Source organism: Conger conger, chromosome 11, assembly GCF_963514075.1.
Source record: "Conger conger chromosome 11, fConCon1.1, whole genome shotgun sequence".
Lineage (NCBI taxonomy): Eukaryota > Metazoa > Chordata > Actinopteri > Anguilliformes > Congridae > Conger > Conger conger.
This window is the reverse complement of record NC_083770.1, coordinates 29,653,559-29,679,311: the sequence shown is the minus strand read 5'-3', so window position 1 is coordinate 29,679,311 and position 25,753 is coordinate 29,653,559. Positions and strand designations below refer to the sequence as shown.

The 25,753-nt window shown below is 41.3% G+C and overlaps 1 protein-coding gene across 3 annotated transcripts in view; it reads right to left on the bottom strand.

The window, feature by feature from the left end:
* adgrd1 (adhesion G protein-coupled receptor D1) overlaps window positions 1–25,753 on the bottom strand; it is a 52,682-nt gene that overhangs the window by 5,243 nt on the left and 21,686 nt on the right. For 2 of the 3 annotated variants that reach the window (XM_061260527.1, XM_061260529.1), the window contains 9 exons: window positions 20,477–20,550; window positions 19,495–19,618; window positions 11,851–11,954; window positions 11,234–11,345; window positions 10,140–10,293; window positions 7,501–7,567; window positions 5,908–5,974; window positions 4,569–4,660; window positions 1,639–1,689 (listed from right to left, as the gene is read on the bottom strand). In XM_061260527.1, the coding sequence (XP_061116511.1) occupies window positions 1,639–1,689; window positions 4,569–4,660; window positions 5,908–5,974; window positions 7,501–7,567; window positions 10,140–10,293; window positions 11,234–11,345; window positions 11,851–11,954; window positions 19,495–19,618; window positions 20,477–20,550 (845 nt within the window). The remainder of the gene's footprint in view (window positions 1–1,638; window positions 1,690–4,568; window positions 4,661–5,907; window positions 5,975–7,500; window positions 7,568–10,139; window positions 10,294–11,233; window positions 11,346–11,850; window positions 11,955–19,494; window positions 19,619–20,476; window positions 20,551–25,753) is intronic. The other variant, XM_061260528.1, reaches the window with a different exon arrangement.

Sequence of the window (25,753 nt, the reverse complement as noted above, 5' to 3'; positions counted from 1 at the left end):
TCCACACCATCTGCATCTGCCGCTCCATAAGGTGTGTGTGTATGTGTGCAAAGAAGTACAAAGGCATTTGTGTGAGTTTGTGTGCCAATGCTTGGTTGGGCGCATGTGTGCGTGTGTGAGAATTAACGCAAGTATACTGTATGTGTGCATGTACTGTATGTGCATGTGATTTTGTGCATGTGTGTGTATACATCTGCTCTTTCTCAAAAGCCACTCCTGAACCTGCTATCTGTCCCCTGGTCCTCCAATTCAGCCTGCTACCCCACCGCAGGACTGCCACCTCCTGACCATACTGGCCACTATGAACCCACACCCAAAGCTGGCCAGAACAGGACGGGGTCTCCCTGTTGAGTCTAGTCTTGTCGCAAGCTTTCTTCTTGCATTTTATCCGGATAATTTGTCTTAAAAGAATTCTTCATAAAATGTTATTTTAAAAATAAACATTGACACATAGAGTATGTCATTAAGCTATCGTTATTTACATAGTTACCAGTTTTGAGTGCTAATTCACTGCAATGGACTAAGGAGTCACGTTTTAATCTTAACACAATATTTGCTGAATTTTTCACTGTCAGAACAGATAGAACAGGAAATATAAAATGTATCTCCATTACACTGTGGCAGCTTTCGTAGCAGGTCTGTCAAAGGGAATGGCTTGTGGCTTTCTGAAAACAGCACTTCATGTAACAGTTTCTAAGCTTACCTTAGTCTCTCCGCACTTTTATCTTTCTACTGTACACATTACAGCTTTCTATAAACATTGCGTTGTGACCTTGCTCTCTCAAGAGTACATTTACCTCTTAGCCGTAGTATCCCATCACATTCAAAATGGAAAAAGCCATTAACATAGAGATAAACTACTGGAAATGTGAAAGGGAAATATTTTGGGCGTTAAAATGACTGGTTCATGTCCAAATTGCTTTTGACAGTCTTCCAAAATATAAGCTGCTACTGCTGGAAAAACTCCTTTAGATTTGTGATACTGAGGCAGTGCTATAGAGTATTACAGACACTCATTTGAAACAGCTTTGTGTTCGTGAACTGAAATGCAGAAATGAAAAAATGCAATATTTCAAGTATGCTAGGTTAGAGTAACCCAATTAAAGTAAACGGATACATAGTGAAACATCTCATCCTTCAATCCAAACATACCTGTCCTGGACTTTATTAGAGCATAATTATTTTTTCTTCATTTCATGGTGAATTACACCACATAAGCAATGTGCACTAACTGGATCGGTGTCTTTGATGGAAAGCTTTTAAAGCAAATTGAAAAAAGCCTTAATTTTATGATTGAGTGTACTAATTTAGCATGATTATAGTATAATGGCGTATTTCATTCAAAAAGAAAAAATGATTTCAGCAAATAGGTTGCTCATACCTTTGGGCTATGCTGTAGGCCTCTAATTTGAAAGATTGGTTAATTTGCTTCGTTTAGAAAATCTTTATTCTGAAGATGGATTTGATTGTGCATTTCAAAAAACTGTTCTGATGCTTATTGACAGGAATCAAACAATTTTCCCCTGCCTTGTCATAAGCTTTTATGATGGATAGATATATAATTTTTAAAACACTCAAAGCGCTTTACAGTGACGAGGGGGAAACTCGCCTCAACCACCACCGATGTGTAGCACCCACCTGGGTGATGCACGGCAGCCATTTTGCGCCAGAACGCTCACCACACACCAGCTGAGTTGGAAAGGGAGAGAACAATCTTTTTAACCAATTAAATCAAGGGATGACTAGGTGGCAGGTTGAAAGAGCCAGGTTGGGAATTCAGCCAGGACACCGGGGAACCCCCTACTCTTTGCGATGAGTGTCATGGTATCTTTAATGGCCACAGTGAGTCAGTGAGTTTATCACTTTGCTGATATTTCTGTTATTTCCACATGCAGCAAAAGATGTCCATATTTCAACAAGGTGGCATTTTCCACCCATCGGCATGGTGAGAACAGAGAGTCCCTCATGCCCAGGTACTGACAGGGGCCAAGCAGGACAGCGCTCCTGAACAGAGACCAAACCTGGCTGCTTCCACACCAGCCAGGCCCTGACTGCACTTCTGCTGACGCACACTAAACTTTTCATCATACAGAAATCGATAGCTGGCAGTCAGCACATGCCTCTGGCTGTCAGTCTATTCCTCAAAAATGTGACAGCTTATTGCACACAGGCCTCTCGGACAAACTATATCCTTACCCCTTACATAAAGTAAATCAGTGTTGCCAATATGACATTTTTATAAGGGTATCCATAATAACATTTTTGTGTCGCACCAGAACCACAGAACTACAGTCCTCTATTATGGACGCAGATTGCTAGAGGCCAGTGTAATTCTCTGGCAGGTTGATTGATCTGCATAGACGTAAATGCACTGCCACTGTCGCCTAATCACAGCCACAATTGTTTTATTGTTCTTGTTTTCTGTTGAGCCTTTCCCGATGAGCTTCTTTTTTTTTGGACAAAACTTTGTTAACACCGAAATGTTACAGCACTATCCTGGAGACAAGGATTTTCCGGACAGGATGAATGAACAGGAAGCATTCAAAGCTTGAGGTTGCTTTTACAGGGTGGGTAAGAGGGTATCTTGAGTCACAATATAAGATAAAGCCATTACATTACATTACCAGTACGACAAAGCATATTAATGGCCTCCAAGGCAAATAATGTGTTTGGTTTCAGGTGAAATAAATGAATACACTGTAAAAAGTTTTTAACGTTAACTTCATTTTTGCAGTATCCTACAGTAGAATACAGTGCATTGTGGGAGTTGTTGTACTGCTAGGTTTGTTTACAGTAAATTACTAGAGATTGCATTACATTTTGGGATGTCAAATGAAAACAAGGTTTTGGCAGGGGGCTGTCAGTATTCCAACATCAATGGCATTTCCATTCAAAGTTTGTGAGAAATACTGTGAGTGTATTGAATCGTGAACCCTGTATCATGTATCATACCGAATCGTGAGATGAGTATATTGTTACATCCTTAATCAAAGTCTTTCTACCCTGTCATTAAAATAAGCCAGAAGCTTGCACTTTCTCATTGGTTCCATGTGTTATTCTTATTTTAAAGTAACCCCTCTCATATCCCTTGCCACTGAACAGGACACAGATATAAACTGTTCAGTGCATTTCTGTGTCTTACAGAGAAAAATCATTTTAATTGAATCCATGTAGTATACTAGAGGGACTTTACAATCAGATCAAATCAGAAGTTCTCTACCCCTCCCCTTTCTTTTTAGAAGGGACAATGGTCCTTTTTTTATATTAAACACTCGATACAAATAGGAGAAAAAAGTGTATTCCCATCCCAATCTCTGTTCTTCATGAGCAATTACTTTGCCCTGAAAAGATTGCATTGGTAATGCTGCCATCACTAATTTCACAAAAGGCAGCCATTTTATATCCAATTGAAAAAAAGAAGAAGAGTGAACTGTCACTACACTGAGGCAAATTGCGTCTCATTGCGTAAATAAATATCCATTAGATGAAAGGAAGTGGTAATAAATATACATAATCATCCTGACCATGGACTCCAATGGAGGCCTATTTCTAATGCCGAGTAGATATGGTCAATTATTCTTCAATCAGCAATCACAGACAACATCTAATGAGATTACTGTATGTTTTCTCTGCCAAACAATGACAAAGAGGGGTAGACAGTGAAAGGTCTGTCTTATCTCAGTGAATTTGTGTGCTCTGTGCAGATATAATGTAGTGGCTCTTGGGCTGTGAGCCTGACTAAAGCACTGATGAACCTCATGGCCCAAATCGGATCTAAATTCTGCCAGGGCTGACTGTGGTCAGCAGCAATCAGAATTAGAGATGGTTATAATGAGGTTGTTCCACTGTCAGCACACAGATACATGTACAGTGGGCAGCAGAATTATTAATAAAATAATGAGGCTAAGTATAATAAAGGATAATGCTAATAATCTACGTATATGTTACGTTCAAATACGGGAAAACTATATACTTTCAATTCACTTAATTTGCTCTCATATTTCAATATTTTTTATTAAGTCTTTTATCTAATTTTTTCAGAAAAATATAGGTGTCACATTTATTGCCACCTCTAACAATTATTATGACAATTTCACTTTTACATTTAGTTAATCTCAGTCAAAAGCAACAGTCAATCACTTCCTGTTTCACTAGAGTACAAAAACAAGGTAACAAGCATGCAAAATATCTTTGTCATCCATCAGTTTGGGAAAAGCCAAATAACTGTCAATTCAGAAGAGACAGATGGTAACTGACCATAGACAGGTCTCTGCAATCACAGGGAAACATACACAGGTCCTTACTAACACAGGGAAACATACACAGGTCCCTACTAACACAGGGAAACATACACAGGTCCTTACTAAAACATGGAAACATACACAGGTATCTAAGGAAATTCACCAGAGCTCCTCTTATCTCTTCGTAGGGCTCTGAGTTTCATCTTATTTCTGATAACATTTTGAACAAACCCCCGTCTACAATGACATTTATTTACCCTTCAAGTCAAAAGTGAAACTCACAGACACAGGCACAGCAGAAGTATTCGTTCATGTGTGGAGACTCACTTGACTGAATTGGCATCCCCATGTACCTTGTAGTTCTCTGCACTGATCCTAGAGATAATCCTGGTCACAGCGATTAGAATCCCGATGTTCACCTGATTCAGACAGATGAGAGCGCACATCAATTTCAAACCACACTACACAGATAATCGATTTATAACACGAGCACCCCACTTATACAGATTACCATCAGTAGACCGGAGCTGAAGCTTCAAGGGCACTTTAACGGGAGACCTCAAGAGGAAAGTGTGGACACTGTATGAGTCTCAAAGGGGTGCTGGTGGAACAGCAGGGGGCGTTATTACACCACAGCAGTGATGGGGCTGCTGCTGAGTTATAAGATGTAATACTTTTAAGGGCAATTTTAAATCAGAGACTGACTTCCCTTTTTCATTGAGGACCTCTTGAAACCCCCAGCCTGGGGTTAACCACAACGGCTTCAGGACATTTGTATGCCATAAACAGCCCTGGATTAAATAAGAGCAAATGGTAAGCAAAAAAGTTAAATAATTTATTTTATGAAAAGCGGTGACTGAGTCTGTGCATTCAAAGCATCTGTTACTGATATGGAAATGTAGGGGGGGAGAATGGGCCTTCAAGTCGAGGCAAGCACAATTCACGTCGTCTGCCACCAAGACTATCTGCGCACAAAAGCAAAAGAGGAAATAGATTTCAATATCAATTTTTATGGTAATGAAGGCAGCCACCTTATGCTGTAACTTTTCCCTAACTGGAGATATTTATTTCACTCAAAGGTTTTGGGTACTAGGAGCATGAGAATACTATGGATGTGCTGTAAATCATTACCTTTAAAAGATAAAAATAGGAAAAAGTTTAGGGACTTTCTATAGCCATCAGCAAATGCTGATGTGAGCATGTAGTGAGCGCTGTGGTAGCAAACGGAGAGGTTTTCTACATGTGAGCCCAGTAACAGTGCACTAAATCACTTCGTATGATTACCAGGGTCTCTGCTTGGACACAGCTCTCAATACGAGACCACAGGGGGAGGACTTCACTTGAAGCGAGACAGCACAGCTGCAAAGAGGTTAATGCATGTTCTGACATTTACTGCCTCCTGCAGAGCCCGAAGAAAGGCCCAGGGTACAGGAACATGCTGGACTGAAGATGAAATGGCAAATGACACAAACTGGAACACAAGAAAGAAAGAGGACTAAAGACAGAACAGAGCAATGAAGGAGAAAATTACCGAAAGAGAAAGAAGAGCAGAGGAAAGAGATATGTCAAAGAAAGACAGGAGGAACAAATTATCGAAACATCCTGAAAGGATCTCACGGAGGGACAGAAGAAATAGACGGTGAAAGACGGGCTTGGGTTCTCTTACCACGATGACAAAGAGCGCAGGTGCCACAAAGGCCCAGATGGCTCCATTCTCCAGAGACAACCAGCAGCTGGAGAAGAAGAACATCCATTTGACACACAGACGCTGAGCTCCCTGTACATATCTCCACTCAGTACACTTCATTTACCAACAAACAGGCTTCTACAGTCAAAAATAAAAACAAAAAAACATTTTATCTAGAGTTCTCATTTTACAAAATGTTAATCATCTTTCATTAAACCTATTGACTTTCTAGGTTTATCTCATTCACACCCAAAGGCCAGAAGGGTAGGGGGCCACAGTAATGTAATTAGGCCTGCTTGCTTCAGGTACTTTACTGCACTGTGTGACTGAAAACTGTTATGATCATGCTTATTGAATTATTCAAATCTTTAATACAACTATAATATTTTACAAATGTTTCTATGAGTTTGTTCTATGAAGGCATATGAAACCATGTATAAATATAAAAGTAAAATGTTAATAAGCGTATTAAACTTAGTCAAGCACTTTACTTTGATATATGATTATTTTGTGCTGTATTGTTCTTGTAGTGAATGTCAATGTTGAGCACCCCAATATTTCCTGCTAGCATTCTGCTTTAGGGACTCTCATTATGTCCAAACTTGACTGAATTATAATTACTGTTCAAGGTGGCAATGAATGTCCTCTTTGACTGCAGAGAGTGCATCCATTGAAGGGAGGGAGTATCAAACACAGAATCGTAGACTTTTCCCCACAGACAACAAAGCAGATGATACTACTGGTCTATCTCACCCACCTGTTCAGAGACCCACACTCCTGGTGCTAGAGCCATGCTTATTTCTATGGGAAGAACACTCACAGACAAAACTGCAATGCAGACATGTCCCCAAGAGGGTTTAACTGTTATATTTATTTATTTTGTGTCATATTTAAAGCTAAAAAAAATCTTCCAAAGGTTCTTCTAAGATAAGCCTGAATAAAAGCCTTAAGTCGGCCACAGCTCATGTTTGACTCGATATTACAAAACTACATCTCTCTGCTTCATAGATTAATGAGCCCCTTCAAATGGATATGGGAAGCCCCTGGGGTTGCATTACCACAAAGGACAAAGTTTTAAACTTTAATGAAGAGTTTGGATAAAATAAATCCCTGTTCCAACTGCCAACATTTGCTACTTTGCAGAGTTGCCAGATTGCTGCTCTCCCCTTAGAGATATTTGTTAAGCATTGTCATTTGTAGTCTGATACCCTGACAAAATGTTATTTTCTTTTCGAAGCAGTTATAAAAATACAAAAATAAGCACCGCTGCTTTCATTAAGCATAGAGCAGATGTGGCTCATTTATTATCATAAAATAAAAACTGGTACAGCTGGATGCTTAAAAAGCTATAACAACGTACAAAAAAGATCAACACTCCCTGCCCTGGCTCTTCCCAACAATCAGAAAAGTTATTTGGAGTCATTTGATTCATGGGACATTGATGGTCATCAGTAGAACTGTTATTCCCCATTTAAATGTGTTTTTATGGCCAAACCTAATCCAGGAGCCTAGAGACCCTGAGAGGGAGTGATTAGCACTCCGTGTGGGTGCTTCTCTGCCCCTGATACTTACTTCCCCACCTCACCGTAGCTGTCTAAGGCTGAGGTCACGGACACCACACAGATCACCAGCGGAGACCCTGGGGAGGGAGATGTGATATTTGAGAACCAGTAGGAGGGCTTCCCTTCCTCAATCCGCCCGTCATAATGAGCGTAATGGATTCCACATTGCGGAAACGTGTCTCAGATGTCCGGTCTTTCCCAACGCTGCAAGGTTTTGCAACAACAAGGAAAAAGAAGTAGGCTCTAGACCATTTGCTGGTCATAAATATGCACTTCAAAGGGTAACCCACTCTGTAAAACCACCAAGAAAGACTAACACTGACAGTCCCACTACCTACCACAAATAGGAGAGCCTGACCGAAAGCCTGCTTGGTTTGCCGTTGGCCATAAATATTCAACATCTGTTTGCCAAAAGACATAGAGCACTGGAATAGAAAAAAAGGAAAGCTGATATCCCCTGCCAATAATCGGGGGAACATGTGGAGGAGGTGCAGTGTTCCCAGACTGGTTGCCAAGCTGTGCGCATTCCTCTGCCTACCCAGGACTGGTCTCAGAGAAGCTCTGCTAAAGCCCCACCATTCACACATTCCCCCTGCTCCACAGCGATCCCAGAGCGGCACAGCGGGGGTCCAGGCCTGGTCCCAGAGGGGCCCTGCTAAAGCCCCAACATTCACACATTCCCCCTGTTCCACAGCGATCCCAGCGCAGCACAGCGGGGGTCCAGGGCTGGCCCCAGAGAGGCCCTGCTAAAGCCCCACCATTCACACATTCCCCCTGTTCCACAGCGATCCCAGCGCAATCACAGCGGGGGTCCATCTGCACCATGTCCCCGTAGTCCCTCTCTTTTGGCTAACATGCAGGAGCACAGCCATACATAGATTATACAGCCATTTTTAATTGGTTATATCTGTATATATTGGAAGCTATAAGTGTGGGACACATACGCTCCCATAGAAATGTAAAAAATGAAAATAAAATTGATTAAATCTAATAGGTCCACAAAAAGCACTAGTTATCTGCAATTACTATGCTCATTTAAAGTTATTGCGAAATTATACTCATCCAGTACTAATCCAATATCTACAATATACTTATTATAGCTATAAATATGCACAAGATATTAAAAAACAGCATCATGTACATTATCCTTTGGTACAGTAAAGCATAATGAGTCTCAGTGGATATATTTTTAAACCAAGATCTTAATTTTCTCATGTATTATTACTAAAATGAATAAATTATACTTTATATTGATGTGAAGAATAACCATTTTATGTGCTTTGCATGACAGATTGGTTTGAACATTTTTGTGTGCTTTTATTGGTTTATTTAAGTTATATAACACACAGCACATTGCAGATAGTCAATTGTTTCCTTAATGTGACTTTAATTTAGGGCCACATGTTTTCTGTGAGGCAGTGCTCAGTTACTGCCAGTGACATGAATCTGGGAGATGTCTTAGAATGAAATAAATATGGGATAAAGACCTTATTGACAAAGGGCATATTTCACCAAGGACAAATGGAACAAGACAAACGTGCCGCTTGATCCAAATGCGAACCAAATGCAGAACATGAGTGCACTGCACACGTGAGGATGACTCAATTAAAAAAGCTTTCATTTAAAACAGAAGTAATGCGAAAGCCACACTCCAAAATCCCCAGTGATCTATTGCAGTGACTATAAATCTCCATGACGTCTTCCGTCCTCAGGAATATAGGACGGAGAAAACAAGGCCATTCCATGTCTGGTCCAATAGGGTCCTCTCGCATTGATTCACATTTTGTTTCACTGAACCTGTTTGAAGATACGCTTTTAATTGAACATGCTTTCTCTGATCCTGATGAGGAAGAGGAACCTGCCTGCCTGCCTGCCAGAAGTGATATGGACAGCCTCTGCCGGTGTTTACCACAGTCACACTAGTCCACATCCCGCTAATTAACACTGTGCGCTGTATCACTTGTAGCCAGACTCACTATCAGTTTCTTCCTGTTAACCACTAGCTGCAATCTGTCTGCAGCAGACTGGCAACTCTTCACTCTGTACCTGTATACATAATTTGTGTTCCAGGAACAGATTTTATGCACAGACCAATCAGAGAGCATTTGTGCGTCACGTGATTCTTTTCTGTATGAATGATACCAAGCTATCTTCTCACCAATTTCTCCCACAATTTTTCTCGAGGTCTAAAACCAACACAGAAAGCTATGTGTGACTAGCGTTTCATTGTCAGTTGAACAAATTCAGCAACATTGGCATGGCATCATTTCTCATATGTGACAGGATATTATTTGCTTTGCGAGTAAATTCACCTTGAATCGCCTTTGGTATAGCAGTAAGACAGCACATGAATAATAATAATCACACAAAATCTATTTGCATTTCTTACGGTATGTATAAACATAATGCAACAAGCCCAACGTAGGTCTGTATTTATATACTGAGCTTGCTTTTAAATAACATGTTTTTTGTAGTAAACCTTTTTCTTTTTTACAATAAATATACTTCATGTATCAAAATTATATTTTCCATAGATTTCTTCTTTATAGTAAATTTTGAGAGAAGTAATGAAAAACAGAATCTGAAAGCTTCAGAGCAGTCTCACAGGCAGCTTCCAGCACCAGTGACCGTGCTAGTGGCAGCACCTACCCCAGCCGATCCCATAGTAGTAGAAGTGTTTGCTGCCCTCGGATCCGAACACCTTGATGACCATGCTGTAGAGGTGCAGGCCCTCCACCAGCATCCAGGCAAACGCGCTAAGGAAGAAGAAGTGCAGGAGGACGGCCATAACTTTGCAGGGGAGCTGGGGGACGAGAGAGATGACTCATCTGTTAGTCAATAATAAGCATGTCAACCGCCCACATGGAATTAATCACGAGTGTGGAAACAAACAAATCACAATTAGCCATCTACGCAAGTTTGTTTCTTGGTTGATGCACACCCCAGACCAACACACAAGGGTGGGAGAGAATTCATTCAGCTTGGCAGGAGCTTCTGAAAGCGGCTTCTCTTAATGAGTCTGAGGTTCAGTAAGAAGACTCAGCAGTATTGCGTACAACAATGGCATCCACACCGAATGCTGGCAGATCCTATTATCTCATCAAAGTCTGGTTGATTTGTTCTGTACTTTTTCAGCACCTGCGTAATTGCAAGATCTCTCTGAATCACCATCACTGCCTATTGTTTAGTGCTTCACAGGGTCTGATCTGACTGGGGAAGCAGGAACAAGAGCTCTAACGTCTATGCATTCAGGCACACACAAACGGCACAGGGATGGAGAGTATCGCATACCTTCACAGAAATACACTGCAAGGGAGAAGGGCTGAAGAAATGACATAACTCTGAAGGGAATTTTACAGCTAGTGGTTAACAACGAGATATAGTGGGAGGTGAATGATGTTTCCACAACTGCAGAAAAGCACCATGACAACAGGAATACACCAGTCCTGATCACCCCCACCCCCCATCCCAGCCTTCACAACTGCCCAGACAATAGTGCAGCATGCTGATCAGAGGTCTAAGCTCATATATAACCAGGAGTTTGCAAGCTCATATCCCCCACTGAGCACTGTTGTATCCATGACCAGCATATATCCAGCTTAATAAAGGACTGTGTGAAAAATGATCACACTTGAGCAGCAGCATGTGAATCTCTGTGGATAATGGATAAGTAACATCCTTAATCATCACTCGCCCAGTTGGGCAGCAGCGAGAGGGCTGGGCTCGGAGCCGGGAAGGCTCACCGTGCCCGCCTCGAAACGGAAGCTGATGAGCAGCAGGATCTGGGCCACCAGGATGGAGAAGGACAGGTTGGCGTGGATGTGGTAGCGCTGGTTCCGGATGGTGCTCACGGATCTGCAGAGCGGCAAGAGACAAGGACAGCTTCCATCAGCCAAGTCAGATTAAACACTGAATTCTTCATGAGCCACCGCATTAATATTCTGAGAGGCAAGATGCCACACTTCTAAACAGGGATGATGTGTACACTGCTCTAATGCGTATGGGCATAATTACATGGGACAAGCTTATAAACTGAAACCTCAGGCTGGACCTGCAGCACAGCACAGCATTATAATTTGGTGAACACTGTCTACAGTCTCATGCTTAATATCGTATTACTAGGAGTGCAGGGTGTGTATAGAGAATATGGGTCAGTGGGAAAAATACAAACATGCAATCAAGTGGTAGGTAAATAATGCTGCAAAGTGTTATATTAAATCTTTGGAGACATTTTGCAAAATATGCAAAAGACAACACTTGACTTGCTCCAATAACAACAAATGTCTGAAAACGTGGGGGTTGAGAATTTGCATACTGTTGCGCACTTCAGTGAAGTAATGGAGTACAACAGGACACTCACGAAAGGATGGCAAAGGTCACCAGGGTGATGGCCAGGCAGAAGATGGAGATGGAGCAGCCGATGTAGCTGATGGTGGACAGTGCTACCTGGTGGGCCTCGGTGAGCTGCGTATCAAAATAAAAAGAAGGGCACAGGTCTAAAAGTGGCAAAATAAAGGCTTATTTGAGGCATTTGTCCTCCTGTCTTAAGCGCCTTGGACACCTGTAAACAGTCATTCATATTTTCCTCACTTGTTGAAGTGGGCTTTGTATTCCCTCTTCCCTTACTTTTGTTTTATTCAATGTTCCTCAGGTTCAAAGAGCACCCTGGCACTCTACTCTACTCTGGCTTGATTCACTAAGTAGAAGGCATTCTTTCAGTACAGCTCCCTTGACAAGCAAAAAGCTTTTTTAATCCAGCTAAAAAGCTTCATTCTAACCCTGTTTTCACAAACCTGTCAACATGCCCATTGAAGAACTGTATTTCACACATTGTCCACAAGTTTGAAGAAGCTGTGAAATCCCCATGCCAAGCTGGAAAATTAAATACTCAGCAGAAAGACATCCAAAATATAAACGCAACCATATAACTGGTTTGTTTCCATTAAACCATGAAATTGAATTCACAGCCAAAACCTCCAATCAGCTCCAATTCCTCCACATAACTGTGCTACTGTTGGCAATCAATACATTTCAACCAAATATATTGTGTCTTTACACATTGATCATTTTGTTGTAATGCTTTTCATGTGTTCTATTAAATTGTTTAGGGAGCAATAAAATAAAAGTATCTATGCTCCAGCACAAAATATTACATAACATCATTTCAGTGGATCGACATAACAGCTCTCTACAGGACTGTAAAGAATATTTCAATGTTTCTGCAGGAAAAACTCAAACGCGCACACATGGGACTATGAAAGATGGGATGTGAATGATCCTAGTAGCCAGGTGCTGCCTCAAACTCATCTACTGTCATTTCTGAAGAATTGTAACATCAATTCATACAGCACTCCAGATTAAAAAGTGTTTATGTCAAGCTAATGTGATTATTGTCCATGTTCCTGCCAGTTTAATGTTGGCCTTCTTGTGCTCTTTGGCATAGCTTAAGTATCACGGTAATAATTAATCATCCTCCTTCCTTTTTTTATATTACTGTACTATTGCCTTGACCATCTTCCTTCTAATCCATTTCACTTGACTTATTTTGATAGATTACAGTTATTTGCTTGTGCTCCAGCCATAACAGATACACAATTATCTCAATTAATTACCATTATGCTATGCAAGAGCCCTCTTGTAATATCATTAACAAGACTGCAAATCAACTCCACTGAGGGGCCTGTTGTCCCCACTGACAACAGAACTAACAACAACCAACGCAGCATAAATATCCAGCGTTCAGTCTAAAGGGGGTAGTGATGTGGTGCTGGAGGTTTTCATGTGCAGATCCAGCATTTCAGGAGTGATTCTGGGACATCGTCTGGCCTGCATGTTCTGGTTACTACCAGTCGAGCGTTCTTCTCCCCCTGGGTCCTGGGCACACACCTTTAAACCTCCAATAATCCAGGTCTGTGTTCTACAAAGCACAAGCTGGATGTCTTAACAGCACAGGTATTTATTTGAGGGACCGTAGCTCATACTTTCAGGTCTCTGGCTGAGCTCGCGTTCAAAACATTGATGTCAATGGCTATCCTTTTAATGACCATCCTTAACGTTATCTTCAATAATTGTAAAGTGTAATCATTAGAGCACATGCCTTCAAGGCTGTGTGTGATTCTATTGTAATAATAAAATAAATTCAATCAATCAATTTACTACTGTTATGCGTATTTAGTTTCTTGTTTTAAGCACCGGTCCAATCACGGTTATCATCTTGGTTGTTCACTCAGTTGCATCAAAGGACTGCATGCTTGGACATCCCTACTGAGAAAGGGAACAGTAATGGCCATTATAGGAACAATCACAGTCCCCACCATTTTTAGAAAGAGACACAGTCACAGTCCCTGCCCCACTTGTTTAAATTGAGACAATATCACGAGGAGATATCCAGCATTATGATATATCATGCCTTTGGCAATGCCTCTCTACGAAATGGAAAGTAACAGCAAGCCAAGTAACTCTAATGCCCTGAGTGAGGGAGATTGACCGAACATCTAAAAACTCTCAAGGAAGTGTTCATTTCTAATATGTGACATTGCTCTGCTTAATCGGTCTGAAAACATTTGACGCTAAGAATTCTCTCATCCCATTTACTGTATCGGTGCAATCAAATACATTTCCTGTGCTATGAAAAACCATCCCACATGAATTATCCTCAATCCAGAGACCTGAAGCCACTTTGCTAACCACTTACCTTGCAGAATAACTAGCATATTACACCAACATTCAAGCTTAGGTAAATTGTTTAAAATTAAATGCGGTATGGATACATGAGGTATTAGTAGCATAACCATGTATTAAATGCATCAGGGTATATCAACATGAGGTCAATTTCTCCACAGAAAAACATATTTTTTTTAAGATACCTCTCAGAAAAGGGGATTTTAATGTAATCCTTCCAGTGCGGATTGTGGAAGCTTCATCTTGTGATGATTCTGAACAGTACACCAGTTTGGCCAGAGTTATATACAACAATAAAAGTTCTTATCTAAGTTCACCTCTATGTATCAAAATAACACTGGAAACAGATTCTCTTCATCTTAAAAACATTTCACAGTCAGATGGGTAGGCTGCAATGGATTCAATACAGAAAGACAAAATTATGCAACAGTACTGCCCGTGGTCCCTGTATCCCTGCATATATTTTCTTTCATCTTAGGGGCCATGCAGAGTCAATTGTTTTGCATTCCCTCCATGGTACATAATAGGGAAAGCAAAAGCAATGCTCTTCTTAATGGCCATCTCTTACTAGTAATGAGGGGAATGGTGGTTCAAATACACATTTACACAGGATCTGTGTAAAATGTGCATTTGAACTTCAAAGTTAACAAAAGTTAAAAGTTATACCAAGCAATTCTATGAATAGCTCATTAGTATTATGCAAGGGTCTGCAATGAGAACAATACTTCAAAGGTAAGCTAAGGTGAGCAACATAAATCTCTCTGAAATACCCCATGACTCACATAATTCAGCATATTAGCCTTGACAGTTTAATATATTGCTTAAACAAAATAAAAGCACAAATTAAATGAGTTTCAACGGATTTGCTCAACTTAAAGTAAAATAAATGTTTTTTTGGACTAGGAACAAAAGATTCCTGGAATGTCCAATAGTTTATATAGCTACATGACATCTCAGACAAACTGAAAAATAATAAATGCGTATTCCAAAACCTTTCCACATAATTCTGCTCGTACAATAGCAGTTGTTTGCGATGCAAAGAAACTGTCTTGCACGAGGAATGTCTTACCTCATCCTGCCTCACCTGAGTTATCAGTGCATTATGGGTAGGCAGAGCTTGAATCATGGACACACAGCACCATCTGCAGGACTTCAAGGGTATTCAGAAACTCACAGACTACACCTTAAATTTCACATTGTGAACATTGCAATCACAATGTCAGTTGCAAAAAAACATTATCTGTACAACCTTGTCCAATTCAGGATTCACTTCCCTTTTCAATATTGACTATAATCATCATATAAGCTATTTAACAAAAGTGAGGGAAATGACCAGCAGTGGAATGAGCATGTCCCTGACCCAATCATTTTCTGAGTTAATAATTATTTCATACCACTGACACTTCATATGAAATGCACTGGTGACAAGTGCACTTTACTGGAGACATGATACAGCTCTCTGATTGTTACACTACTGTGAACCATTACATCAAAATAATGAGCTATTGGGACTGCCACTGAGCACAGAAACATATTATATACAAACATATCCACATACATACATACATAGGCTAATCCCTGGTAATTGACCACTGCCTCCACCCATATGTGGCAGGTAAGCAAGGCGTCATTGCGTGTATGTATGTGTGTGTGTGTGTGTGTGTGTATGCGTGCATGTATGTGTGTCCATTGGCAATATTACCTTGGTTGTCCTGCCAATAAAGCACCACTGAACTGAACTGAACTTAACTGTATGGAGAGAGGGAGAGAGAGTCTTATCTTTGAGAATGAGCAGTGAGAACATTGTGAAAAACACAGATTGTTTGTGTGTGTGGGTTAGCTCTGAATGTGGAAGATTCTGCACAGGGGGTAATAATCCTGTGGGCCATGTCTCTTTCTTCACTTTGGCAGGAGAAATGTCCACAGGGAGCTTAGTCTCACAGCCCTGCTGTATCTCTGCAGGGGAGACCCCCATCATTACTCTGCCACAGAGGCCCAACTGTAGTGCTTTTCCCTGACTAATGAGGGTCAGGCAGGGTCTGTCACGTCTCTCAAGGCTCTTGGCCAAACTCTGGGATGGGACAGACCCTAATATTGCTCCTTTCTCACTGATGGAATGCTTGCCGAGCCAAGTCATGATAGGAGAAAATAGTATGTTCATACAAAACCCTAACTTCTCATCTACTACACTTAAACCACAAACAGTATTTTAGGGCTTGTATTGTAACCATAGATCACACTGCTAGCAATGAGCACATTCGTTTATGCAGGTTTTTTTTTTTTTTTTTTTTGGAAGTAAGTTATTTTGAGTTTTTGGTTTGGATGTAGACATTTAGATATTACATTTTGGGTGCCTTATAATTAAGTTGACCTAGAAACCGAGACTTTCCAAAAATGGCAAGCCGGGGGTGTTCACTCGCTTGGGGAGGATGGAGATGGCCACAAATTAAAGCCTTTTTGAGGTACACTGCATCAAAGCTGCATTACTGGGAGCCAACACTGCTGAGGGTTTGTCTCTCATGCATCTCAGTGAGTCTGTGTAAAACATGGACATCTATAAATGGGGAACCTTTATTTCCACCATCAAAAAAACACACACATTATACATAAAGCTCACACACGGGAAAGCTAAGAGGATGCCAGGCATATTACCAATTTGCTACAACCTCAAAGTATCTTCAGATATTCTGTAAACTCTGTTTCCAAGACAATTATCCTACAAATCAACACAGGGCAGAGATAATGGGACTACAATAAACAGATTATGAAATGAGGATGTAAACAGGAACCTGAGATTTAAACAAGCAGATTGCTCAAGAATGGAACTGATAAATATAGAACCGTTTCCTTTTTCGTTGAACGACATCTAAAATGTACAAAACCTATCAAACCTTTCAAGCTTCAACATCCAAATAAAACCAAATACAGTACATGACTGCATTAACAAATTACTGAACAGTCACTCACAACTAATCTGTGAATAAAAAAAATAAAAAAAATAAAGTATCTGAAATAAGTGCCTCAGATTCATTACATTTATTTATGAAAACTAATGCCTAATGCAAATAAATAAAAACCCACATAATTGGGGTGCAGACATTATGACCCTTATTATTACCCTGTGCTACAGTGCTCATGTTCTGCACTGGTCTTCTTCATCTCTTCCAGACTTGAGCACCTGCTCCATTCAGCTAGTTTTTCATTCAGCTGCAGCTGTGGGAGCAGATCTTAATAGCGCTCTACTTTCCAGAGCATGCTCACTCTGTGCTGGCTTCTACGAAGACAAAAACAACCCCGCGCTCATTCTGACAATCCTACTGTCACTGAGAGCAGGACCGCTGCCCATCTTCAAAACTGAGACAATGGACAGGAGCGGTTTATTTTTTTATTTTTTGGGGGAAATGTTCTTGGGATTGTGACTATTTTTTCTGGATTTAATCAACACTGGTGCTTGATTTTAGCTGCATAATCACATTTTTATTCACAGTTCCACAATCATAAAACAAAAACAGTTATGGACAAACATTGACTGAGTCCAGGCCTAAGCGGACAGGACATCAGTGCTGAGAGACAGTCACACTGTTGGGGGCCTCTGGCACTAACTTCCCCATCAGAGGCGGGGGGGTCGGTAGAGCTGTTTGAGGGAAGGCAGTATGTGAACCCCTGAGACAGGCACAAACAGCTGGTCTCTGAACAGCAGGCTTGCCAGACTTACACCTCCCCGTCAGATATGAGTGTATCCAGCTGCCAGCTGACATCTCTCACTGCCTATCTCAATGCGTTTCCACATGTATGTACTTAACTCCAAATTATCCATTTGCGTGCTTGCCTATTACAGGGACATGCACAATTTGTATTTGTTCATTAGATTTTGTACTGAATTATATATTTATATTGAATTAAGGCTGGTATTGTACCACAAACTAGGGTCAAGTCCAGGACAATGTTTTCCTGGTGTAGGGTCATTAAGCTTTCTTACACGATTAATGTCAGCTAGCTAGGATGCTAGCATTTGTAAACTTTTTGCAAGGATGTTTGCCTTTGCTTAGCTACTTGTCTGCACTAACACTTACTGGAGATTCTGTTCTGTATCTCCCTTCAAAATATACCCTTCCTACCCCACCAAAAAAATGACACTTTCATTCTTGAAAAAGATGATGACATTATTTTAAGCCAAAGCCCGTCTACAGCAGACATAAAACCTTTCCTTGGCTTTGACCTTAGCTTGGTTTCTATTCCATCTCCTGTCTGCAATAAAATACACTTGTAAAAACCTTTACTCTATAAATGGTGCTTGGCACATGGCAACGGGATCTGTAACAATACGCAGCTCCCTTTCACCTGAGTTTATTCACCTGTGAAAATGTATATTCACACTGTTTTTTCCCCACACCTTTTAGTCAAGAAGCAGGGAAGCAACTACTCAACATCTGTAGGGTGTTCTCAAACTCTCAGTCATGGTAGTTTTCTGTGCCCTCTACATCCACATCAGAAAACAACCTCAGTACAAAATGGAGCAGTACAAAATGGAGCAAAAAATAGCCACTGGACTACACCAGGGCCCCTCACCCTCAGAGAGAGTCCACACAGAACCCCAAAAAGCACACTTCATCATGGTAGGCCACAGTGTTTTAATAATAAACCACCACTAAAGCAGAAGCTTTTACTACATGGTCACAAATATCCCAAAGGCTCGAGTGCCAAAACACTCAAATTCTCAAGAAACAGTGCCATCTAGCTTCCTCCTACAGTAGCTTATCATCGTGGCCATGTAATAGGACACAACTGAACAAAGTACTTACCTGTACCATCTATACCAAGAAGGAAAACTTGGCTCTAGGACACCTAAATAGGAAAACCTTTTCCTTTTGACTTTTCTAGTAATTAAATAGTCAAACCCCCTTGAGAACATTGCTACAAGCATGACCTACCTAATTACAGACTTAACAGAGGGAGTGTTCTGCACATTTAAAGAACAGGGTTGCCTACACATAGTGTACAGCAGAGGTTCCCAAACTGTTTATAATCAAGGCCCCTAGAATCAGCAGATTATGGCTGGGGACACCCACCTCAATAAAAATAATGACAGTGAATGCTGACACTTGTATCCAAAACCCACTACAGACTGCAATGAATTTGATCTTAAAAAGGTAAAAATATAAAATATCATTCCTATTTTGCTGAGGACCCCTTGGCAGGAGTCCTTCAGGGTTCTCCTGGGTCCCCACACCACAGTTTAAGAATCCCTAAAAGCAGCTGCATCAGTAAGGCACATTGCTTAACCATGTTTGTGGGACGGGCATCACATAAGAGAAGCTCTTACCTTCACTGGCACCACCTGCATGAGAATGGCGAAGTTGGTGAGGTGGTTACACAGACAGACAGAGTACGTCAGGTTCCCACCAGACCGGACACAGCCCTCGTTGGACCACACGCCTTCCTTGTTACTGATGGACAACACAAGCCCTTGGCTGAGTTCACTTATCACTCATCACTCACTATTCCAGATTCAGCCGCTAAACATACAGAGCTGCTCCTCAGAGACCAGCTAATGAATGACAGAATTCCCCCCAGAATATTTGAGAACAGGAGAGCGCTCGTCTGTAACAAGCATGTCATATTTTTGGAATTGTTTTCACAACCCACAGGGAGAGAAGCAAGGAATGCCATGGGCCCTGAGCCAAAATGCACACTGCAACATTTGGAGATTTTTTTTTTTTTTTTTTAAGCCGTAAGAAGAGCTATTTGCTTCCCAAAAACCTGACAAAAACAAGGTTATACGTGCTCAATATTCTGTGTCAGGGTTGGCACAGAATATTGAACATGGGTTTGACCTGCGTTTGACCCATTCACACCACATTACGGTCATTATATCCGTTAGCTCAGTAGCCAGCTGGCTAGCGGATATGATGAAGTTTGCCATTACACTGGCTTAACACGTTTGACTCAGGAATTGATAGCCCAATGATGGGAAATCTTGCAGCATGGGCTTGATCCGCGTTTGACCCATTCACACCACTCCTCGCTCGCTCAGTAGCTGACAATGATGTACAAATCTTGCAAATGCTTCAGAAAAAATATTTTACAAGATGTTTTAAGTACTGTATTGTTTGCTATTTAATATTCACTGTTACACATTTACCTGCAACAATTGAACAATCCTCTTAAGCTAAAACCAGTACCGAACCAGCCCTTTTGAGATAAGACTGGACTGAATCAACTTAAATCTGCATGTGATAATATTTCAAGATTTCAATATCTTAATCATGTAAATCAAAGACCCAAGACCATTGTTAACAACTCACCTGTAGTCTAGGAAGGCACAGTAGAGGAAGACCGTGTTGCTCTGATTTGAGGCAAGACTGTACTGTTCTTTATTCTGAAAATAGGAAATATCACAATATTATTGTGTTGTTTGTATGGTGTGAGATCCCCAGACATCCCCAGACAAAAGATTGTCTTTCATCCATGTTTTTTATTGCTCACACAATGTTCATTTTCCATGCCTTGTGCATGTTGAGAAGGTATTGCATTCTTGAGCATCAGTCACTCTCTAGTATCTTTAAAAAATGTATACATTTACTAAACCAATAATCAATGAAACATAATAAACATAAAACTGTGTCATTTTAAGCAGAAAAATATTTCCCTGCCATTATAAAGCCATTACCCCTGGTGCCATGGGGTTTCACATGAAAGGGTTCTCAGTAAGCACCATGACGACCAAACATCTGTACACAGAGTGCAATGCTGTGGCTGACTTTGACACCACTAATCGCTGAAGTCCAGTTGTATCTCTGCTAACCACACCATAGCCCAACAGATTTTTTCTCTTCTATTACACAAGGGCAACATAATTCACCATCAAAACACTTTGAGCGACTCGAGCGAGCAATGACCTCAGTTTTAAGCAAGTCAGAAATGGCTTGGAACAAACACGCAATGCCCCTGAAGCACTGCAGTTGACTTAATTGAACCAGCGGTTAGCTAAACGGATCGATGGGTGAAACCGTGTTGCACGAGAGCTGAAGTAAGATTTATTATGTAGTCTCCATCTTGGTTCTCAGGTCTGGCAATCACCCTCTACAAGTCTTGCTGATGTGGCATGTTTGCTGCGCAGAGCCATGGAGGGACTGGGGAAAATGACAGAGGATTCCCCAAAGGGCCCCACAAATCAAAGAGAGAAACTCTTGGCAGGTCATTGATTCAGTTCAGTGAGTCCCCACTACTTTCTCTGTGCTAACAAGACAATTTGGCCCAGTTCTAAGCTCCACACAAGTCACAAGCCTTTTTTAGGTTTCGATGAATAAAATAATGTATTCCTTTATTGTTTTTACATAACAGGTATTGCTCAATTGCTGCTGTGAGACCAATAAATGTCTAAAATGGGCACTGGCTTTAACAAGATCATTAGAGAACAACATATCCTGCACTTTGTGAAGGTGATTATTGCATCATGTGCCATTGTAGTGAGGCTCCTTACTGTCTTAAAGCGTTTAATTTTTTTATTTTTATATAACTCACTTTTTCCACGTAATTCCAAAAATCCTGATTTTGACTCCCCTGTGACAGTGAGCTAATGGCTTAAAGAATGTGAACGTGGTAATTGGGGCTTGGCCTTCGTTCTGGGTTAAATCATTTTGGCTCCATGGTCCAATTTTTTACAAAAACAGGATTTTTTAAAAGGCTGGTGAATAAAGCCATACTTTTCCCCCTCTCTCTTTATATTCCATAGGTGTTGATCGAGAAAATTGTGAGATGGTCTCAATTTGCCTCTTTCACTGGAAAACTTTAGCGCGCAGCAGTAAAGAGAGGAGGAATGCCACGTCATCATCATGTCTGCGGCCCAACCTTCCTGGAGTGGTCATCCTCGCATCTGTGCTCCGTGCGTTTAACACATTCGCCCGTGCGTTTGTCAGGTTGCGCTCAGAGGTGTCTAAAAACGGCGACTGGCTGTGGGGAGTGAGAATGAGGAGCTGAACAGGGCCGCGTGCGGCACACATCACACGATCCGCCCGGCGTTAGGCTGCTTTTAAAGAGCTGTGAGAGACGCTGGCAGGACTTAATAACCAAGGTTTCTCAACATTAAAACAAATTAAAACAGCTGGGCGAAGCTACTCACACAGCGTTTCACAAAGGAGCAGGAGGAAGAGGGGGAAGGAAAGAGCGCTCTGATCAACTCTCCCTCTCCTCACTCACCATTGTTTTTCCACTGTTTCCAAAGTCCTCAAGGTGCGTCATCAGAAACTGATTTTCCGCATGAAGACCTCCGGGTTACAGAAGAAAATAATAAATAAGAAACAAATGTGATGCAGGCCTGCTGCGTATTCATCAGGCCGCTTATCAGCACGACTCAAAGCCACAACAGCTACGTCATTCAGGAAGCCCAGTATTACTGAAAACGGTGCTGGAGAGCACGTAACCGAGAAAGTGATTTTGTTCCCTCAGAAAACCTGGTGCATTCCTCAGAAAACCTCTTGAATCCTAATTGAATTTGATTGAGGTCTGTACTTTAGCATTCTTTTGTACCCTTTCTTCTACATGACTGCGCCAGCAGTTTATTAACAACAGAGGTCCTCACAGAAAGACTTGGAAATGACTTCAAACCTTCATTATAGAGAGAGGGGGGGGGGGGGGGGGGTTCAACTCCACAATTACAGCCCAGGATGGGGGGGGCAGCTCCTCCTCACTGAGAATCTCAGATGTGCAGCTCTTACTGTGCTCAATTAGGTATAGGAGTAGGTTAATCGGGAAACAAAGAGCTTAGGTTCAAAAGAATCCCTGGTCACACTTTGCAATAAGGTTCATGAATTTGCATTAACTAATGTAGTTGTTAACATTAATGACTTGTTGGAAAATTTAATTAACTTTTCATTAGTTAATGCATTTGTTAACAACTAACTAACATATTTGTTATGTAATATTTATGCATTAGCAAACCATAGGATAAATGAGTTAAGTATTAACTAATACATTAACTGACTTTTTCAGTTCAATATGAATTGGCAATAACTTATTGTAAAGTGTTACTGAATCTCTAAATGACACACCAAACCAACGTCAAAGAACTAGCAGCAACCAAGGCCACAGTCAAATCTCTGTTTTGCCTCAAGTTGCCTCACAAGGCCATATAAACTGCACCGAAACACACTGCAAAGACGACAGCCGACGGCCGATGTTCTGCGCAGAGAAAACAACTCTCCCTACCAGTAGGTGCTGCTAGTCTGTTTTAGCAACTGAAAAAAAGAAAAGAAAGACCAATGATTGCGGGAAGATAAACCAAGGAACTAGCGTTTTCCAGTCATTTTCAGTGTTCTCAATTTTCAATTTTCAGTTCGGGTTGTTTTCATTAGGCTTACTTATGGAGGAATAATGCGTATGATGCTCCAGAAACACTGGTGTTATTCAAGAATGCTTTACTGAGAACAGTTGAAATGAGAATTTTAACGCAGTCGCAACAGCCCAACAGAAGCAGGGCTGAAAAAATCAATGGTGGGGAGGAGGAGCGCACGGCACTACGAGGGTTAACAATGATGTCATTAATTTCTGCTGGGCATGTGGCGACTGTCAGCTGCAATGACTTCATATCTCCTTCGCCATTATACAGCCGCCTGTTGCGTAACGTCAGAGCGAAGAGATGTGTGGCACGTACTGGTAATTAGCCACAGAGTCGTCTCTCCATCTCTCGTCAGTGCGCAAGAATGGCACTCAGCCGAAAGGACTGCCAACTGCAAAGCGCTGGCTCAAGTACTGATACGCCCGCTCCTATAATCTCTAACAAAGCTTTTTCTGTAAAAATCACCACAGGAAAAAATGGAAAAGCATCAAACGGCATGTTGTGACGCAAAGTTGTGGGGCACCAAATCCCCCTACCGCACATTCACACACAATACATGAATTCAACCAGAATTTGCTGCCTTTTTGTACAGTCAAAGCCACTTTCACATCTCCTACCCAGACCCCCAGTAAGTCTTTTCTGTGTCCAACACATCAGATTTTTGCAGCCCATTTGGGTCCCAAGCTTTGATTGCAGCGAGAGAGCCTATATGCTCTCAAATTCTGCAAGTCAACACATTCCAGCACAATCGTGCATACCATTTCCTGAGCATGGCCCAGTAGAACAAGGAATAACAGTCCTCCATTACTGTCTGGGGAGGGAAGATTTGAGTTGGCAGTGCGTTCCGGCGTTTCATCACTCAATAGCGGCTCCTCTCGACTGGGCTTGATTGGACGCCTAAGGCCTGCCGGCAATCCACATTCCACAGTTCCCCAGAATGCAACTGTGCAGCTCTGCACGTGGACTGCATGGGGGCTGCCTGCATGAATGGTGGAGTAGGCCCTCCAAAACTGATACTGATGTTGAGGAGACAGGATGGGATACAATTACATCTAAGACAATTGAGGGAAAAAAATACAACAAAATAAAACTTAATTGTATGAATGTACTTTACTGTATAAATCTCTCAAATGAGTCCTAGCCCAGTGGGAAACATACTAATCGCAAAGTATCCCCCATTGTACCCAGCCATCGAATTATCCACTATCGTTTTACCCTCTCCATCCCAGCTGATGTGTGAAGTTTTTGGCTTAAAATGAATTTTTGGCTTTAAAAGAGCTGCCAAACTTTTCTGGAGGTAGCTGGGATATAAGAACAACGGAAAGCTAGAAGAGAGAGGTGTGACAGTGGCTGACTCGAATCTTGCTCCCTCTAGACATCCACTTTGGGAGTTCTTCACAAACAGGGTCGCTTGGACTGAGCACCAGCACTGCGGTCACCTTGAAGCACAGCAGGCGACCACACTGAGGTCAAACATATTTTCAGAGCCCTGGCGTCTAAATAAAGTGAGCAGCTGGTCTAAATTTGAAGAGCCTTTGGATCTGTCTCCCAAATATGAAATAGAGATAAATGTAAAAATAAACAAGCAGCCAATCTGCTTCCTTGTCGTCTATGCATGCTACGCGCTACGTCCTCTAATTATGAAGACGCAATACGACAGGGTGTAATTTTGCAAGCATTCATTTTTCTCCCGGATGATTGTGGGAGAGAGATGCTGTCCTCCCTTCAGCAAGCACTTGCTCTAGTCATCACGCACAAAGAGAAATACATTGTGATCGAGCTCTGCAGCTTGAGAAACCTGCAATTAAAGCAATTTCCTGTTCTGAATATTGTCATATATTGATACAGAACACACGCATACGTTAACCACTTAAGGATTGTCCCTTTTCTTGACACAAGCTTATGCATCATTGGAAACATAAGGTCATTAGCTAAATGCTTTTTAGTCGTCACTTCAATAACTTGCCTATAGTCGTTTCTGTGATGAGCTGAAATATACTGAATTTTCTAACACGTGGATGGGGGTAACGCATTTAAATTACAAATACTGTTCAGACACGGTTGTACTTGGGCTCATTGTGTTTGATAGAGCTTATACAAATCGTAGATAATAGAACTATGTACAAGTACTTTTGTAGAAGTATACAATGGCGAAACGGACAACAATGATAATTCCTCCAGAGAAAGTAAAGGTATGTAAATAAAGTAAACAATGTACAATGTTTCTCAGAGTTAGCAGATTTTT